The sequence below is a fragment of the Melospiza melodia genome, chromosome 6, assembly GCF_035770615.1.
Source record: "Melospiza melodia melodia isolate bMelMel2 chromosome 6, bMelMel2.pri, whole genome shotgun sequence".
Lineage (NCBI taxonomy): Eukaryota > Metazoa > Chordata > Aves > Passeriformes > Passerellidae > Melospiza > Melospiza melodia.
In genome coordinates this window covers 57832658-57853372 of record NC_086199.1, presented here as the reverse complement: position 1 = coordinate 57853372, position 20715 = coordinate 57832658, and the positions used below count along the sequence as shown (strand labels likewise).

The 20715-nt window shown below is 41.3% G+C and overlaps 1 protein-coding gene across 2 annotated transcripts in view; it reads right to left on the bottom strand.

The window, feature by feature from the left end:
* Positions 1-20715, bottom strand: part of TRIM66 (tripartite motif containing 66) — a 45982-nt gene that overhangs the window by 20410 nt on the left and 4857 nt on the right. For both annotated transcript variants that reach the window (XM_063158508.1, XM_063158509.1), the window contains 8 exons: positions 13327-13430; positions 9476-9623; positions 5222-5354; positions 4850-4966; positions 3979-4093; positions 3059-3205; positions 2816-2933; positions 989-1848 (listed from right to left, as the gene is read on the bottom strand). In XM_063158508.1, coding sequence (XP_063014578.1) covers positions 989-1848; positions 2816-2933; positions 3059-3205; positions 3979-4093; positions 4850-4966; positions 5222-5354; positions 9476-9623; positions 13327-13430 — 1742 coding nt within the window. The remainder of the gene's footprint in view (positions 1-988; positions 1849-2815; positions 2934-3058; positions 3206-3978; positions 4094-4849; positions 4967-5221; positions 5355-9475; positions 9624-13326; positions 13431-20715) is intronic.

Sequence of the window (20715 nt, the reverse complement as noted above, 5' to 3'; positions counted from 1 at the left end):
CAAATGAGAATTTGTCTTTTCAACATCTCAGGAAGAAAAACAGTAACCAATGTGCATCAACTCACAGCATACACATGATGAACAAGCCCAAAAAGACTCTAAAACAACAGAGATGTTCAACGCAACCTTAAGCAGGGAGATAAATGGAGAAAGTTTTCTCTCAAATATTTATGAATTCTTAAAGAAAAAAAGACTCAATAAACCTGCTGAAATGTACAGCTACACCAAAAGGCTGCAGTCTGCCCTTGCAGGTAATCTACTTTGAGAACTATCCAAGGTGGCAGCTCCACAGAATTTACACAATGGCAAGTCTGAGCTACCTTTCCACCATTTTAAATTAATTTCCAAGCCACTTTATTCTACAGCTCATCTGTCTTGTAGTTTGGATGCTCACCACCAAGAACTGTCCCTCTTTCAAAAGCAGGCTCCTCACTAACAGAGGAAAAGGGAAGACATTGGCCTTGCTAAAAAACTGTAGCACAACGGCATGCGTGGATAATGATGATAATTTTAAATGACATGATGCAGCAGCAAGAGAATGGGAAATAACCCTCAGACCAAGAAATTGTCTTAAGTCTCTTCAATAATAATTCAGAATCTAGTGCTTTTTAAGGACTCAGGTCTTCATGTTTCCAGTAAATAAGAGTTGAAATGCAGAGTGCAACTACCGCAGTCCTCCTGTCATCTATTCACAAAGGAGGAGTGATGGTGCTTTTATTCTCCCACATTACTGCTCACCTTGCCTATTGAGAGATATAGATCTTTGGGATCCAGGGTGGTTATGCAGAAAAAAAATTTGAAAAAAAATAAAGAAAAACTTGGCAGAAAATTTTGGCCCAATCTGCATGAGGCATGAAGCCTCTCTGCTGCATGCATAGACAAGACACCAATAAAAAAGTTCAGAGAAACACATGAAATCTCAAAGGTGTGTCCAGTTGCTGAGCTTACACTGACTAAATGCAGTAGGAAATAACTTTGAGAGAAATACCTGTGCTTCATCTTGGACTTGCTGCTGTGCTGGGGCGGGCTGCCTCACTATGTAGTTGATCTGACCAACTATAGTCTGCTGAACGTGCTGAGGCGGCTTGGCTTGGTTCAGCTGCAAGCTGGGCTGTCCCTGGGCCTGCAGGAGAAGCTCCAGATCCTTCTTCATCTCCTCCAGCTCCAGCTGGTGGTGCATGATGTCCAGGCTCTGCTGGATGACCTGCTTGTGGGTGCTCTCGTCGTGCCCTGCCGGGGGAGACACCAGGGGCTGCTGCTGCTGTGGGGGTGGCTGCGGCACGTGGCTGGGTTTTATCTTCTGGACGTGGCCCAGCTGCACTCCCACAGCTGATGTCTGCAGAGGAGCCTGTGGGTGGCTCAAGGGAACCTGCTGAGCCTCGTGGGACACCCCAGCACAGCCCTGGTGCAGCTGCTGGGCTGGGAAGGCCTTTGCCACCCTCCCGGACTCCGCGCTCTCCGGCTCCGAGCGCGGCTGCTGCTCCAGCCCGGCCTGCGGCAGCTTCACGGGCTGGGGGGCAGCCCGTGGCTCCCTGTCCTGGGGCTGCAGGCTGTACTGCAGAGGGAAGTGCTGCTGATGAAGGGCAGGAGGCTGGTGGAAGCCCTTGTGGTGGCTCATGTCTTGGTAGGAAGGCTGGGCTTTGCTGGGGTGAGGAACGCTGAGGCAGTGGGAGCAGCACACGGGCGCAGAGCACGGCAGCGCAGCGGGGAACTGGTGAGGTTGGCTGGTCTCCAGCTGGGGGGCTGGGGAGGGGTGCCCACGGTACAGAGAGGGCTGTAACCCTTGCATATTTCCACAGAGCAGCACATCTGGGTGAGTAAGGTGTCCACCTTCCATTGTGAAACCCCCTGGAAAAAAACCAGCAAATTTACTCCCTCCTATAGTCTTAACAAATGTATACAATAAAATCTGTACTCAAGGAAATGGCCATCATTCACATTTCAAATGTAAAAGATATTTAAATATTGTATCCCAACAGTCTGTCAACATCCATTCAAGATAAATTTTCCAATATTTATCTAGTATTTCAATTCGCATCCAACTCCTACTGATGTCACTTGAACTCACAGTTGAATTACCCAGCAAACACTTTGAAACATTGACCTTATTTTATCTTAACTGACGGATATGGCTTATACTTTCATTTTTTACAGAAGTATGAGCTTATCTTCTCATCCATAAGCACAGGTACAAAAAACAGTTTCCAAGGGGCAAGTGACAAAAATAAAAGAGATTATGTTATGTAGGTGAGACTTGTAAAAGCTGGAAATAGAAGTGACCTATGAAATGATCTTGTCCATCAAGAGATTACTCCCTGCTTTTAAAATACCTTTGATAGCATTTTACCCCTTTTATGTTTTAATACCTTAAAATGGGAAGAGAACTGATCTCTTAGATCAGTGATCAGCCCACTGAGCTGAATTTACAGTAAAAAGCCATTGCAGAAAACCTGTGGCTGCTGAGAAACAAAGTCACAGTATGGACATGAGCTATATAGGTATCACTGTAGTTGTTGTACAGACAGTGTCTTAAAGCCATCTTTGTGCCTAGCAATTGCAAGTGTCTCAGCTGTACTCAGCTCATTTGGCCACTAAGAGACTGAAAGCACCAGACATCTCAATGGTCTTTTGGTGAGTGGATATAAATGGAGAGAGAAAAACAGGAGAGTTCAGCCACACTCGCTTTTCTTCAGAACATAGCAAGAGTTTCAAAAGTGGATGTCAAAACAAGAAAGGAGGGCCCTTTATGGGAGGCACTGTATTGTCTGCATCTGTCTAGCTGAGCTGTGGGCATTTGCCTATTATAATTTCTTACCCAGATTGGAGAGCTGCTTAGTCCAGTAGGAGGGATCCCAAGCAAACCTGATCTTCAGAGGAGGGCCCGTGTCCATGTTGCAGTTTGTCTCCAGCAAGCGCTGGATCTGAAACACAATCTGGGGGCACATTAAAGGACAATGATCTTACTCACAGTTCTAAGGTGGTGAAAAATGTTTCATTTGATCAACATCAGAACCTTAAAGCAGTTCTCACAATTACTGCACAACAAGCATTCTCTTACCAGTTCCTTACTGAAGAGAAATGGGATGGTTTTTTTGCTACACACGGCCCAGCTGATGAAGTTCTGGACATGTTCCACCTGTCTGCCTAAAACCACAACACTTTGCAGCTGCTGCTCCAGCCTCTGCCTCCTCTCACTGGTGATTTTCTGTTGACAACATGAATCAGTAGAAAAGGGCTGTCATTCTTCAGACACACATAACAGATGCAATTATTGGCACGGTATTATGCAGTATTTGCAGCAATACTGTTCTTCACGAGGTCTTTAAACCACCCATCACAGAAACAAAGTAAATACAACTCAGGAGAGGACTCTGAATTCAGGAAAAGCAATGACATCCCCAGGAGCAAAAATCTGCATCATTCTAGCCCTGGTATAACAGAATAACATAACCCCCAAGAAAGATGTAGAACTTGGATCAAATTCACATGTGGGCCACTTTCTCATCTGGAAATTCTGATCAGCAATTTTTTCTCAGCACATTTCAAAATAAAATCTCATATGCTTCAACTGGACATCCAAAAATTTGAAGAGTCAAAACTCACAAGTTCTGTTACAGAAATTAGACCAAAAAATTAATTTCTGAAACAGGGGATTAATTGTGCTGTTAGTGGGCTCCAACAAATGAAACATTAAAATCAGAATCAGGTTTGTTTTCTAAGTGCTCAAAAGGTGCACACATTCTCTGTAAATGCGTTAGAAAATGTGGTTAACTCATGATAAAGAAATACTTTACCACTTTGCCCTGAATCTTTGTCAACCATTGATTCCATAAAGTCTGCAGAAAAAAACCCCAAATATTTGAAAATATAAGGAATGGCACAATAGATCCCACAGTCTATATTCTTTCTACTGGCACTGGGATTAAATGTAATTTAGTTTGATTTCCCAAGGTATCAAATGCAACTAGCCCTACTTACTTCCAGTTGTTCAAGGAGGATATTTGTTCGTTTATCAATTTCATTCATCAGAACCATCTTGGCCATTTTTATTTGGTTTTCCACCTTTTTGTACAGATGTTTTACTTCAAGCAACCTGTGGGTAAGAGGTACATATCCCTGATGTGTCATCTATTCACTGCTCAGCAATTTGCTACAAGAAGTGACCTGTCTACTGACAGAACACCAGTAAGAGTTGTATCATCATTTCCCATCAGTTCTCCCCCACTTCTCTGAACCCTGACCACCCCTCTCTGGATGTGACATGCTAATGCTGATGGATTCTCTCAAACATCATGCCAAAACAGTCTTTAGTTCTTTTTCAACAAATACACACATAATATATCCAAAACTTCCAGTTTATACTAGATTATAACCAGTATAAATAGATTTGTACTCTTGGTTTTATTAATGCAGAAGAGAGATCCAACAGCCACTAAATGCATAATCAGTAGCTAAAATCCAGTTCAAATAATTAAATATTTTCATTTTTATATTCATCTTGACTGAAATTGCACCCTGTTTTGAGGTTTCTTGTAGATATAAAATATCTTAAAATTATATTTAGTTGTAATATTGTCAAATTATAGGTCAGAAGCCAATTATACAAAGAAATCTCAACTCTGAACTCAGCTGTCACGTGCCTTACAAAGAGCATGGAATCATGTATTACAATGCCATGACTTGTCAGCGCCACTTAAACATGAATTTGACATTTTTAATCTTCCTATTCTTTTCTACTCTCCAAGAAAAAAAAAGAAGTGGCATTTAATTCTGTTGACCTACATTTAGTGAAAATATTATTTTTACAGATCACCTACTTGCATTAAAAAAAAAGAAACATAGCAATTACCTGTCTTCAATCTGTTTAGCTGAAACCTGAATCCCATTTTTTTTCTCCTCCACCTTAGTTATGACATTCTCCAGGATAATTCTCTGATTTTGCAGTGCTTCATCGAGATGCCTGCACCTGTGAAAGAAGGGGAAACTGTCACAAAGTGGTTTTCTGTGCTCATGGAAACAGCTGAGAGCAGGGAGGGTTTCTGCCAGAGCAGTGAGACAGACGTGAGTTAAATCACCCGTGAGACAGCTGAGCTGAGGTTGCTGTGGCTTTTAAATTCAGAGCAGCCTGCAGCTTCAGCTGGCAAGCACAGGTGGAAAAGGGGCAAAGGCCCAGGTGGAAAAAGGGGCAAAGGCCCAGGTGAGCACCATTGCAGTGAGGTACCTGTGCTCCTTGTGCTCGGCCAAGAGGCAGCTGCGGCAGGTGAGGGTGTCACAGGTCTCACAAAACACCTTCAGGGCCTCTTGAGGGTGCACTGGGCAGAACAAGGAAAACTCCCTCGCTTCATCTTCAGCTGCTGAGGAATGCAAAGCAAGGCTGTCATTCACAAGGGGAGCTCAGAAAAAGAGTAACCAACCTCACAGTTTCATGGAAAGTCTCCATGGCATTTTTTAAAAGCACAGAATCTGGAACTATCTGATTATCTGAGGCTGGGTTTGTTTGCTTTTTTTGCCTTACACATCCAACAAACTGAGCACACCAGGAACAAGCCATCAAACAAATCATACTAAACACTCATGAGTTTAAAGTATCATGATTTGGAGCACCTGTCTCACAACTTTAAATGCCCTGGTCTGGTCAACCACTCAACAAAACTATTGAAAAATGTAGAATAGTAAATAAATTAAATAAACCTGCAGTCACAGCAGAAGCAAGGAAACCCTTTGTTCTTAAAAAGTCACATGAGCAACTGTTTTCCAAATTTGTGTTTGTTGCAACGCAGTTCACAAATTTCATCAGCTGAGGCTGATATTAGGGCCTAGAATCTGTTCTTAAATTATTTTCTAGAGAGTAATGTGATAAAGAGTTAGAATGGACAGCAGGCATGCAAAGTGGAAGCATTATTTCTGTACAATCTCTTCTTGCCTTTTTTCTGAATGGTAGAACTGTTTTAGAGAGAAGGAACACTGTCAACAAAAGATGCCATAAAAAGAAAGATAAACCATGGCAAAGCCAACCCTCTACCACCAAAGAAGGGCTTGGGTGCTTTCTCAGAGCATCCAACAAAGACATTGTCCCATTACTCTTTACCAACACATGAGAAGTTAAACAAGCATTCTTAGATAACATGTACTGATAAAAATTTAAATTATATAAAGGCATTAATAATTCATACATCATTATTTGCTCACATGAAGTAAAAAGAAATATCTCCATTTTCCCACACCAAACCTCTTACTTACGGATATACTTTTTAAAAAACCAACCTAGGACAGAGACCATACTCTCATCCTGTAGCAAAATGAAGCCTTTTGTAGATTCAGAAGTGATAACTATTGCAATTACACAGACCCACAGAGTGCAGCAAGCTATACTGGCTCAGCCACTTCATTTTCAAATTGTAAAATTCACAACAGAGAAGTACAATGGCTAAGAAAATTTCATGGCTAATAATGGCAGTGCAAATATGGAGAAAATCCATGCCACTCTCTAAAAAACACATGTCAAATGGCCCAGTTTTTAGATTGCTATCTACTCTAAATGTTTCTGAGGAGTTTGATTTATTTCCTCCAGTTCCATTGACTTTCATTCCACCTTCTTAACAATGTGCAAGAAGATAATTTGTGACAGATTAGGCCAAGAGTTTATGTAACAACCTTACACAGCTCACATTGTTATGAATTATTTACTGCAGCACCCTGCTTTGCTCTTCAGGAAATTCTATTGGTTTATGTCATTATTGAATCAAATGCTAATAGGTAGCATTAATAAAGGAGGAAATTAGATTAGGGCTTTTTTCACCCACTCCAATACTTTCTACTAGAAAGGATCAAACTGAATTCACCTTGACAACAATTTTTTTTTCTGATTACATTGTAAATATGTACTTCTTATTAAAACCTGCAGATGACAAGCACATAACGAGGTTGTACAACCAATATACATCCAAGGAGGATGTCAAAGATCATCCCCTATGTGATCAGATTTTACATCTTAAAAGGGAAAAAAAAAAGACCATAATAACTTTCTGACAGTTTATGGGCTGGAAAAGCCTTTCAAAGTGTTCAGTATCTGCAGAGCATACAAACTATTTTTCTGTAAACTCAAGATCAAGTTTTCTATATTAAGCTCAAACTGATAATGAGATATGGTCTTTAATGTCCATGTAGTTAATATCATGAAGTTACAATCCTATATAATGATTCTCCCTTTTCTCTCTCTGAAGAGTTCTTTAGCCTTTGGGTGATTGCAATCATCGCAGAGAATTCATTGGGGTTTTTAATACCATGTCAGATTTAAGAGACAGGCAGATTTCAAATGCAAACTAAGAATAAAATCAGTATTATCTAATTGCAACACAGACCCACAGCCTCTGCCATCAGTAATCCCCTGGATCAATTGACAGATCAGTGAGAACTGCCACTGAGCCATGGCATTCTTAACCTACTTTTTACTCAGCTCAGAGCAACATTTCTCAGTTTTGAAATAGGTTTAATACTTAGAAATCAGACACTAAACAAGGGCACAACCTTGTTTTTTTCTAGAAGCAAACACCTAACCACAACTACCAATTTTAGCTTCTTAAAAAGAACCTTCCTTGGTGAGCAGGGAAAGCTCAGCTGCCCTAAATTCTGATAATTCACCATTTTCTACAGCCCATATTTTCTTTATCTCAGGTGGATCTCTTGAATAATTAACAAAGTTTTAAATCTCTGCTCCTCTGATCAGATGATGTCAATTTTGGAAAAGCAATCTCAGCTTACAGAGTTCTGCCTCCATTTCCATAATTCTCAATGACTCAGACTGCTCTCAAGAAAAGCTCAAGAAATAGTTTATTAAAATTACTAGAAATGGGAAGGGTTTAATGTGTTTGGTGAGGGTGTTTTGCTACTTTACTTCATTTCTGAGCCAAGGAATCTACCACTGCCAGAAGTTCTGGCCCTTACAAGGGAAATGGCAAAAGATGGAACAGTTTAAAAGTGTAAGACCTCTGAATAGTTTCAAGAGCTCACAAAGAAGGTGCTGTTTTCAGAACATCCCACACCAAACACATTAAATCCTTCCTGACTGACAATGCTGTGTGTTTATTTCCAGAAGGGAAAAATACAAACAGTCTGAGTTCTGGTATATCCCAGGATTTGCTTTCTTTGATCTGTTCTGAAGGCATATCTGTCATTAATAAATAAAACATACATTAATAATAATAAAAACAATATAAAAGCACCAATTACATTCCAAATAATTTCTCTATTAACTAGTCTATATGTGAACCACCAAGTTCCTTGCTCATGTTTTGTTCAACACAGGGAATTTAGTGCTAAACTAAAATTCTCTCAGGTTTTTATAGGTCTGCATCTTTTTATTTATAGAGCACACACAGACCCACAGCTAAGCCACACATATAATTTCTTACCAGTATTTGTCAACAATGTGAGATGGTAATCTCAGCTAAAGTGACATGAAATTATAAACAATTGGAGTCTCAAAACCACAGCCCTTATCTTGTCATCAGCTCTAGAAGAAAAACATATTGGCCATCCAATCAGGACATGTGAGGGGAAACTGGGGGACTCCAGTTTATATAATTCTCTAGAAAAGACCCAAAAATCATTTAAATGTAATTTGTGGTTTTTATTATTACCATTCTTATGGACTTCTTTTGTTTACACTCTATTTAGGAATTCATATTTTTGTCTCAAGTGCCTCAAAATCTGCTTGATATGACTGCCCAGTACTTAAAAAAACTTCTATAGCAAGTCTTCTACAAGAAAAATCCTAAAGGAAAATAAAAATAATCAGTGGGCTTTTTTTATTCCTTTTTCTGCCCTTCATCTTCCTTATGAAGAAGGATAAATGCACAGCACAAATTCTTATTTTTAGTTTAAAAATGCTTATATAAGTTTAGGTTAGCATACTCTGCTACAGACTTCTGACCTATTAGTAAAGAAAATAATGACTAATATGGTAATACTTTCTGTAGATCACCATTGTAGAGGGGTGAGACATATTTGCCAGTGGGCTTAATTTGTGTTTGCTCAAGCACAAATTGAAAGGAACATCCTGTAGTGATCACAGCCTTTTGCTGTCTGTGGCTCCCTCACACACCTTGTCCATATGCACAGGAATTGCTTTGTCATGGTTTCCTCAATGAAATTCCCCAAATTGGGACAGAAATACTGAAAAGGCAAGGCCTATTGCTGTTGTAGCTCTCCAGACCCTGCCCCATCATTGGAAAAGCACATAGAGAAGATCTTATCTGTCAAACACAAATATTCAAACTTTTTCCCAATACCATGGAATGCTGATTGTGGAAATGGCCCTAAAGTTGGAGAAAAATCACCTCATCTCTTGTTGACACATACATATCCTTCTGAGTCATACAGAGCCTGCTGTCTGTGGCACAGAGCCTGCAACTGCTCCCTTTGCAGCTGAATAACTGATATAAGAACAAAGAAAATTCCAGTGTGCCCCCAGTACCTGTGCAGCCCTTCAGGGACAACGACAGAAAGTGGTCTCCAAGGTCCTGGCCATGTCTGTGCTCCTCTGTGCATGTGCTGCACAACCACTTATTGCATCTGGTGCAGAGGCTGTGGGCTGGTCTCTTCTCCTTGCACATGGAGCAGCTCTAAGAACAAAAAGTGCAATTACAAACACACACGTGACAAATCAGCTGTACAAACTGCTGTCCTTAACAGACTATCATGCACATTGGTGACCTTAATATTTTTTTTATATTTTTTGTCCACAGACTAAAGCAATTCAAGTTATTTTAAGAGTCTGGTTGTAACTGTGTAACATTCAGAGAAATACATAAAACATCCTACAGGTGAGACAATCTAGAAAGCAACGTGGGGACACCCACATACTATTAAAAAACTTAGTTCCTGTCCTCTAAAGAATTGGCCAAAAATGAGCTCAGTTTGTAGCTTGATATCACATGTGGTGAACTGGAAACAAAAGGCACAGGAAGATGAGAAGACCTGGAAACCTTAATTAGTATTTTCTTGATTCAACATGTTATTGATTCAACAATTTAGGGAATGTCCTTTGCTGTACAGGCCCTGCTGCCTGGACATGTCACTGGAAATGAACAGAGGGAAATGAACAGAGCAGCACAGAAATGAAGGGGATAATTCAACATCTTGTATCCACAATGAACTCAAGAGTAAGTTCAAGACAGCTACAACGATAATTCCTTTAAAAAGGATTTGCTTTAGGTATAAAACGCCTTGTTTCAAAAACTCCCAATATTCATGTATTTGGCTCACCACAGCCACAAAAACTCATGGGCAGAGTGAGCACAGTGATGTAAATTTACCTTTATCAAAGCATAAAAATCAAGGCTTTACCACCACTTGATTAAAATGAAGCATTTCCCTCAAGATCACAGTATTTCTACTACAGCTATGTACACACACAAATCTCCTCAATATTGCTTCTGCTCAGGGCTACTCAAGCAAATAGGAAGAGAGGGGAAAATCACTTCCTATGGGGTCCTTTCTGCTGGGCATCAGCTGATCTTCAATTCAGCTGGGAGTTGAAATATTTGCATCCCAGCTATTTGATGTGAACGTGAAGAGAAGGACACAGCAGCCTGTGCCCAGCTCATAACCCCTGATGCAAGTTCTGGTGAACTTGGGAAGGGTTTCTGCTCATGGTGGCTCAGGAATTACACTGTCTGAAGGAAGAACTACTGCAGCTCTGAGCTGGTTGTCTCAGTTTTAAATCACAGCTTTAACACTTCGTGGAAAATCCATATCCACCTAAATTCCGTGACACAAGTGAGTCAAGCTCTAACTCACTTCAGCACAAGACGAAAAATTTTTGTTTTGCTAAAGTTAGTTTAAATTTTATCATTCCCTTCCATGGGTCTGGCATTTCACAACAGGTCTCTTATCAAACCATTACTGAAGAGTTTCTAAATACTCATTCACAAACAGATTGGGGAATTCTTGACAATAAGCCAACGATGCAAAGTTTTAAAAGTGTTTAATTGTTTAGAGAGGGAATTGTTTGTGCAAGCCAATGTTATTTTAGCCGTTTGCTTATCAGCAATGTTTTCCAAAAGGTACATATAGTAATTTAAATCAAAAAGCTTAATAAAACTTATATAACCAAAACACAAGAATATTTAATTTGGGAAATAAAGATTACTATATGAAAAGAAGTGACTTGTCTCAAATGTACCCACCTAGGTCCTGCTCAGGAAAAAGCTGAGGATGTTCTGCCTTCTGTGCCATCACCAGAACTGCTTAAGCACAGGTTCACCTGCAGCAGTTCAGCTGCCAGCCTGACTGGAATGTGTATTGACACTGCACTGTGTTAACATCACTTTTAAGGTGCAGAGTGTTCCCAGAGCTGCATTATTTATGATGTGGAAATGGGATTTTGGGCAGGAGACTCTGAACTGTGTATTTCTGAAAGTGTTGCTGCTGGCACGTAGCACATCCTATCATTCATGCTCCACTCTCTCACACACTCAGAGACACCTTGCTGCTTCCAAACACTTTGTTACAAGCCTTGACAGACTCCCACTTGAACACAAAAGACAAATTAAGACGATGATGGCAGCTCAGATGTGCCTCAGGTGGATGATCAGGTGCTTCTCCTTTTGGTGTCACTGGTGGTGAAATTGTGGCTTTCATTTGGAGTGTGGTGGTGGTGGTTAAAGACAGAAAGCAAGCAAAGCTACATGATTTGACTTAATGAAAAGGAAGCTGAAAACTGTGAAGGTTCACATTTGTTCTAGGGTACTCCTGTGCTCCAGTGAGAAATCTGCATTACTGAACTGCTCTTAGGACTCCTGAGGGATTACAGAGTAGAAAATCCTTCTTTTAAGGATGGCTTGAAAAAATAATCTAATGCTTTTGAAGACATTAGATATTCTCATCTGATTTCCTTTTTACACACATTCTCATTGAAAAGTAAATTATGCAAGTCACAGTAATTAAGAAATCCCAGTATAATAAGTGCATTTTAAAAAGTCAGCAGTATCTTCTGAATTTTCCTCCTCTCTTTGGAGAGTGCATGTTAATACACCCCTTCTGTTTTAAATCAACTTCAGTTGCACTCTGCAAGCAATGTACTCCTGAAGATGTCAATACAGTTTGCTTGTTTTAATTATTTTTATGTCCCCAGAACACTGTGGATCAGATTACACATTCTTTACTCTTTAAGAATACCCAACTTTCTCTGTTCCTCCTCTCCACCCAAACTAGTGGCAACTGCAAAGCTGTGAGAATAGCCCTGCCTGTTCACTGGGCATTTAATTGAAGTTAAAACCATCTATATACAATGCCAAAGTTGTAACCCAATACCTCCCTTTGAATCCATTCCCCAGTGGCAAACTGCAATATGATGTGACTTTTGTATCATTAAAACAGACAATCAGAAAGTTGTAACTGCTCACATGAGCTTAGGGGTGATGCTGGTGTAACAATTTAGCCAAGACTCAGCTGCTCTGGTTAGCAGGTAGAGAGGGGGATTGTCCCTCTGGAGATGTCCAGAGAGGCCACATCCAGAGCATTCTCCTCAGTTCTGGTCTCCACAACTCAAGAGAGGCAAGGAGATACTGGAGAGGATCCAACAGAGGCTTCAAAGGGGATGTGAGGGGTCTGGAGCATCTCTCCAGGGAGGAGAGGCTGCAGGAGCTGGGCCTGATTAGCTGAGAGAAGGCTGAGAGGGATCTCATTAATGCTTATAAATATCTCAAAGGAGGGCTAAGAGCATAGTTCCTGACACTTTTCAGTGGTGCCCAGGGACAGGATGAGGAGCAATGGCCATAAACTGAAACACAGGGAGTTCCATCTAAACTGAAGGTGTGTCACCCTTTACACTGAGGGTGTCAGAGCACTGGAACAGCTGTTCCAGGGAGTTCATTGAGTCTCCCTCTCTGGAGACATTGAATCCCACCTGAATGTGTTCCCGTGACACTGCTCCTGTGACCCTGCCTTGGTGAGGAGTTGGACTGGATGACCTCCAAAGATCCCTTCTAATCCCAACAAGTCTATGATTGCTTACTTTGAGAGCTAAGAGGACAATGAGGAATCCAAGACATTCAGTACCTTCCTAATATGTTGATTATCACAGATAGATGAGTATCAATACTTATAGTGGACTATTTAAAATACAAAGAGTAAAACTCATTCTTCAACTAAAGTTTTAAAATTACTATGAAGGCAGTGTGTCCATCTCTGGTAATGAAGTAATTACAGTGCTGCATAAGCAAACTATCAGAGAATCTTCATTGTTTAAAACAAGGTTTTCTCTGCTTTCAGTGCTCATCTGGCAGTGTTTCAACAAGCCACAACTTGGTGGCTTTCACTTACCTTTGCCATAGCTGAATCACCAACGGGAAAGTCCTTGAGGAAGAAATTCTCAACTACATCCCTTGCAAAGCAGGTCTGCTTGCACACGGGGCAGGAAAGGATACCTGAAGGTAAAAAAAAAAAAAAAGAAAAAAGAAAACCACCAGAAATAAAGCAATGCACACCAGCCATGCGAACCAGGAAATGCTATAAACCACACTTCAGTATTGTGGCTTTTTTGGATCACATGGGCAGTTCCAGGAAACTGAGGCATCCTTCAAGCCCTAAGTGGCTAGACCTGGTTCAACATACAGAAAATAAAAACAAGGCAACAAAACTCTTAGAAAAACACCATATTTCAGTTGACTCATTTCCGTGCTTATTGATGATATCTGCATGTCCAAATTCTCACTGGGCTTGGAGATGATTAAAATTGAGCTGCACTTTAGACTGTACCCTCTTGTTACAGATCTACTTGTGCTTTCTGAGATTTTCTGTGATTCTGGAGCAACTTTACCCACCCAGAGGTGTACCCAAGGACAGAACAGAAACTCCTTAATACCAGTTTTACAGCACAGGATGCAATCCAGGTGAAGTGATGGAGGAGTAATGTGCTGCTGGCAGAAGCAGCTAGTCAGAAAAAAGAAAAATCACTTTATAAAGTTCATAAGGCAAATTATTATAGTAAATCCAGAGGTGGCAAAACATGATCTTCCTCAAAGCAAAGTGAGCAGCAGAACTTGGCTCCACCCTCATTAATAACTGAGCACAACTGGGGCGAATCTCAGTGTCTGCCTGGGCTGGGAACCAAGAGTTCAAGCAGGCGTCCATAACTGCACACCTGCATTGTTGCACCTCTGATATTCATTCCTTGACTTCTTGGCCTAGGAGCTCCACTGTATTTGGCTCTGTTGGTTTGGGGTTTTTTGTCAAAGGACACTGCATTTTCCTGGCCACACTCCTGCAAACTACTCTATGTGTGAAAACAGTCCTTTAGAGAGGGTGGTGGTGTGTCACTCTATTTCACCTTAACAAGGTGCATCTTTTTTTTTAATCCAAATTTTTTACATTCTTTTAAAAACAGAATTTCCATGCCTTGCTCACTTTGTCAAGTCATCTCTTTATGATAACTAACAACAGTATTTTCAATTACTGGATGGTTTAAACTTACATAATATAAGGTTTTAAAGCAAGATCAGTAACATTCTACTGTTCCATGTGCTTTTTTTCCTTGACTCAAAATTGTCTGTGCACATGGAGAGTGGCCTGTAAGTTAATTAAACCTGAAGCTCTCTATTACTCCTCACATTACACCATTATCAGAGCCTCTCCTGTTTTCCAGGTGCTTGGCATTGCCTGTCCCTTGGGAATGGCTCCTGCAGTCCCTGCCCATGGGCAGGATGCTAATTCTGAATGTCCTCAGTTTCAGAGCTGGGCTGCTGGAGCTTTAGCAGCAGCATTCCACATTGACAGGGACACACAGACCCCAAAGCATCCCAACATTTCTGCTTCTGGCAAAAGCACTACTCAGATGTCAGAACACGTTCACCTCCATTCACAAATGCTTTGAGGAAACTCTGAGTTCTGGAACATCTTTTAAGAGTATCCCTAAGAACCACTTCCATGAGGTTTAGGTCTTTTTTAACCTAAATCTTGTACAAAACTAAAATCATAATTGCTTTGCATTTTCCAAGGTTGCATTTACAGCAGCGCTGTGGTTTGGGGGCCCAAGCAGCAGACCACAACCCACCCAAACTGTTCATTCTGCTGTGCATTTCACACAGCCCTGGGAGGTCACGCAGGCATGAGAAGGAGCAGGCTGTGCCCACGGGTGGCTGTGCCACTCAGCCACAAGGCACCCCAGGGGAAAGGGCAGCACAGGCAATTTCCAGTGCTCTGCTCATCAGGCATGTAAACTGAGCCTTGTTAAAGGCTGTTTGCTGGCAGGAGTTACAAAGGTGCTAAAAAATTATCTGATAAAGATGCCCACAGTGGCAGAAAGCTGAAGAGCTCTTTTTAGCAGTTCCTCTACTTTGCATCCTTCCTATAAGGGACTGAAGCTGAAAAAATATCTGAATTACCTACAATTTTGTAGCTAATCACATTTTCACACGTTACACCCTAGCACAACACAATTGTCATATATTGGTGGCACTGAAACCTCTCCATGCTTTCCCAAATGACAGAGCAGCAGCCTGTCAGGTGCCTGCTAGCAGCTCTGCTCTCTGGAGACATGCAAAAGCAGGAGGAGGCCAGGCAAGCTGTGTTGCACTGACACTGCCTCCTCCTCCTCCTCGTAAATGATGCTTACAACATGCACTGGTGAATTGCAGCACCAATTCCTGGGAGCTGAAACGCTCGTCAAGCTTTCTTGCCAGCCCTGTAGAAGTGGCACAGCTGGAACAGCAGGAGGAATAAAAAGACAGACACATTATCTAATTGATAAGCCAGGAAGCAAGACACCCACTCTGCAAGCAGCTTCCCAAGTAAGTCTCATGGGATGTGCTCTAAATTCTCAGAGCAGTCAAGAGAAACCAGCTCCTGACTTCACAGAGCCACCTGGAGCCCTTGGGGATTGGAACAAATTTCTTTCTCCCCCAACAGCATTGCCAGCTCTTGATCTGGCTAACAGTGAGAGAAAAATCTCCATGAAGAGGCTACAGAACACCCTGCAAATGCACCAAGAGGGAAATGGCCAACAGGTGATTTCCTGGAGTAGGAAAGGCAGGACTCTCTCAGTTTCTCTCTCATTTATGGGCGAGCATGCACAGAACACTTCTGGGAGCAGCTGCTGACTGGCAAAAAAGGCACAAGGCTTTGTCCCAGCAAGGACAGCTTCTATCACACAGTACACAAGGTAAAAAAAGGTTACTATTGAAGTCACTATTTGTTGTAGTAAAGTGGAAAAATTATAAGAAAAAGGCCTCAAAAATCTGTTAGCCGTTTCTTCTAAATCAAGCTAGCATTTTGCAAGTTCCCATGTGAAAGCAATCCTGGTGTGAGCAGTTTGTTAGCACAACAACCTGCTCCTGGGCGAAAAACAACCAGCACCTCTATAAACTGTTTTTACACTGTTAGATAGTTTTCCTTTTTCTATCTATCACAAGCAACATTTCCTGCACAAACACCCTGGGGATTGAGTGACCAATCAATTCAGGATAATAACTTGTTAATAACCAATAAAGAAACTGGCAAGAAAGCTACTGACCAATTGGAGTCACACACCAGGTCTGTAAAACTTATAAAAAGGAGTTCTGTGAATAAAGAATGGGCTTTTTCCACCGTGAAGAAAATGGAGTCCCATGTGATTTATTCCCTTAACTATTTCATTATGTTCCAACACTATTCTTTTAGTGCAGAATGTTAAATCAAATTAAACCAATTGAATGATACTTCATGGAATGCTCATGTCCTCAGGCATGTTCATGTGAGCTTTAAATTCTGCTAATTTGTTACAAACCAGTGAAGGGTAGAATACAGCATTATTAGAATGCATTTAGTTTGATAATGAGCAAGACAATCTTTACAGTGTTTTTAAATTAAAAAAAAACAACTTCAATAATTTTCATGCTTAGAAAACATAAATCATGCATGGATTTCAGTTCTGCACAAAAGCCTCCCTTATATATGTGCTGAGAAACACAATCAACAATTTGAAGGTAAATAACATTACTAGTGAGTAAAAAGTGATACCCTGGATGCACAGCACAATTTTATCCCAGGTTTTAGATCCAAGTTTTGCTGCTAAAATCAGTGTTGTTCCAGAGATACACATGGAGCAATTTGTGCAGGTCAGAGCTTTGTTTTAGACCACCAAATACACCTTAGATTGAGTAAATGTCAGAGTGTGTCTCAAATATCCATTATAATGATTTCAAATCTAAAATTCCCTTGGGATGAACAGAAGGCATGCAGAGCCATCAACCTAATTTTTAAAAAAATTAAAATTTGTAAAAAGAGTAGTTATGAGGAAAAATAATGGGGACAGCACAGCAATAGAGTATTGGAAGTCATTTCCTACTAACAGGTGGGCTAATCAAAACCACCTAATACTGAATCCTATAGCTAAAACTTTAATAAAAGCACAGGAGACAAATTTGCATCCTGTTAGAAGAGGGATTGGCTGAGCATGGTGGCTTTGGAGATCACACTTATTCAGCTAATTGGGTTTATTTGATACCTTTTGCTCTTAATGAAAACCTGTGCTCTATGGAAATGCCCAATCTTTTTCAATATGAATTCCCCAAAGAATCAAAAGTTGGCTTGGCATAATAAACACAATCCAAAATTAACTGTGGAGCAATTAAGCTGAAATTAAGCAAGTAATCCCATCCATATTTACAAGCAGCATCCTGGCTGTGCTCGTGCACAGAGTGCAAACCACCAAGGCACAATTTCCTGGAAATTTCCCTTACCTGTGCTCTGGATAAAGAGGCACCCACAGAATCACCTGTTTTTGGGGATGGTTGGGTGGTGGGAACTGCACACACAGGAATTCCCTGGGATCAGACAGTGCACACTGAAGTCACTGCTCCTCTCTGGAGCTGCTCCCTCTCCTTTGGCCAGGAATTCTGGCCAGCCAGCAGGGAAGAAAGGTGCACTGAGTCACTGCAGGGTGCAGAGGTTTTTCCCCTCTTGCCTTCTTCCTTGCCCTTTCCTCTAGCATTCATTCAGGCCTCTGAAAGCTGTCTTGGTTGCATTTTTCCCAAATAAAAATCCCACAGTCAAAATGAACAGCAAGAACTTCCCTCCTTGCCTGGGTCTTCGCTCAATCCTCAGACTGGAGCAGAAGGGAAGAGAGGAGCTTTTCCCAGTCCAGGCAGCAGCAGGTCTCAGTGCCATTCGCTCCCACTGCACCTTTTGCAGACCATAACCTCAATATTTTCCTTGCCTTCCTACCTTGCCAGTGCCTCCAAACAACTCTGCTCATTTGTTTTAAGAACCTGCACTTTGCAGACAGCTCATTTAAATATATCATTATTAGAGCTCTGTGGGTGAAGGGAAGAGTGCTCAGAAGCCCTGGAGACTCAGTGTTTGTAAGTAGGAGAATGATGCAATTTCTGGCTCTGAAAGGCAACTCAGCAAGGAATTGCAGGACTCCAACAACAGTTTACATGTTAGCAGATCAGGTACAATTGTGGTGCCTAAAGGGAGGCCAGTGTTGATGCCAAAACCTCCAGAAGTAGCAAAAAGCTGACAGAGATGTTGACACATTCTATTTTTGCATGGAAATAAATTGGTAGGAAGGAGGTAGGAGCATTTGCATAAATTATCTTTTAGAAGTTCAGTGCCTCCTGCTGTGTTCAGCACTTGAAATTGTTATTTATGACATCCCATTTTGCTACTAAAGAGATGGCCATGTGTTTAGAAAGGCTACCAAGGATCCTAATGCTGGATTTAAGCCCTGTTTCATTGTGATACACAGAATAAAGCCCTACTTCAGAGTTATATGCAGGTTAAACCACATAGAAGATATTCTCAGTGTATTTGAGCTATCAGCTACTGAAGAATCTCTGGAGACCACACTGTACTGAAGAGACTCCTACAAAGCGTCAGCACAAGAGGATGTGGAGGAACAGCCCTAAATCTGAATCCTTCCAGGGCCCACTGCTGCTTTCAGCCCCATCCCCTGCAGCCCTGGACACCTGAGCATCACCACAAAAGGCACCAGCACAGAAAGAGATGTGTAACTCTGGCTGTGTTTATGTGCAGGCATCACCACAAAAGGCACCAGCACCAGAGAGATGTGTAACTCTGGCTGTGTTTATGCACAGGCACCTCTGAGCCCTGGAAATCTTTAGCAGCAGGTGTTTTCCTGGCTCAATCAGTTTGCAGCCCTTTTCCAGCAGCCACCAGGTTTATTTCCACTCTCACACTCCCTTCAGCCAGAGTAACTCAACAGAGGACTGGGGAGAAATGGAATTTCAGAGGCAGTGGATCCATTAGTCAGGCACAGATGCCCAGTCTGGACACTCCAACTCCACACCTGGGATATCCAAAATCAGCTTCAGGAAAAGAACAAGGTTTTGCCTCATCCTGCCCAAGCCCCAGCTCGGATCTCTCACATCCCACAGCGCTTTGTAAATGGAAGCTCCACAATGCATTGGGCTCAGCAATAATAACACTTAGTGTCCCTTTGTAAAAGTACAAATAAAGAAAGAACTAGAACTTCTGAATAGTTTCAAGGTTTTTACTCCACCTATACAGCAGTAATCTAATTTCTAAGGGACAGAGCTGCGGATCATTTACAGAAATCATCTCTGAAGTGCCAACTATAATCTCTCCACCACCCATTGACACCAAGTACATCAAAAGCCACAGCTCAATTTTGTTTCAAGGTCTTCCAGCCTGCTCAGGGTTAAATAGAAAGACCCCTCAAGCTGGCTGCCTCAGAAATAAATCAATGCAGATAATTTACTTATGATTATCATGAGGATCGATTAGCATAAAGGAACAAACAGTGGAGCTGCTACACACACCACATTTGTACTTGCTGTCCACATGTTGCACCTATTCCTCTGCTCTTTTTCCTCCAACAACCATCAGAATAATTACTCTCAGCAAGCATTAACTACACCTCAAGCTGCAGGCATAATTTACATTTCCTTGGAGACCCAATTATAGGTTATAGGAAACAGCTCTGAAGACAACCTCCCACTCCACAGTTCCATATTTATATAGATAAACCCCTCAAAGTTTCATTGGCCTTTTGGGTCTGGCAGCCAAACAGCGCAGTGCAAAGGGCTGACCAACTTTAAACCCACTTTAAGTTACTAAATATATACATTATGAACAGTTCCTCTCTTCAAAATAGTCTTTCTACTCCCCCTCTAGAGGTAAAACATGCCCTTGGTTCTGAGTGGCTCTAATTAAAGCAAAAGGCTGCTCTCCTTCAGGATGAACAGATCACCTGCCTTCAATGAGTGCATCAAAACAAGGCCATTGGGTATCCTGAGCCACAGCTCCGCCAAGGCAGCTAAACTGCATCACTGTGAACTAAATTGTGGCTTACAGAACCCTGTAGATGGCCTTTCGTTCATCTGTTTATTTTTTTATTATTTAAATACAGGCTGAATACAAGCTAAGGCACTGTGTGTTGACACCTGGAGTCTCCTGAAGCCAGTGCTTCACAATTCCTGTGCCAAAACTTCATACTGAAAATGAGCCCAGAGCCAAAGCAGTCATAGAACTCAGTAATTTTCCTTAAATAAACGCCCTGAAGATCTCTCTGACCAATACTGACCAACACCTTGCTAAGTTTTGGATGTGCCTCACTAACAAGTGTTCACAGTTAAGGATCCACAGTTTTAGATATATAATTTATATATAGATAAAACTATATATAATCATATCTCCTACCTCACAAGCTGAAGAAAACTGGTTACTTTCGGCAGGAAATAATAAAATGCA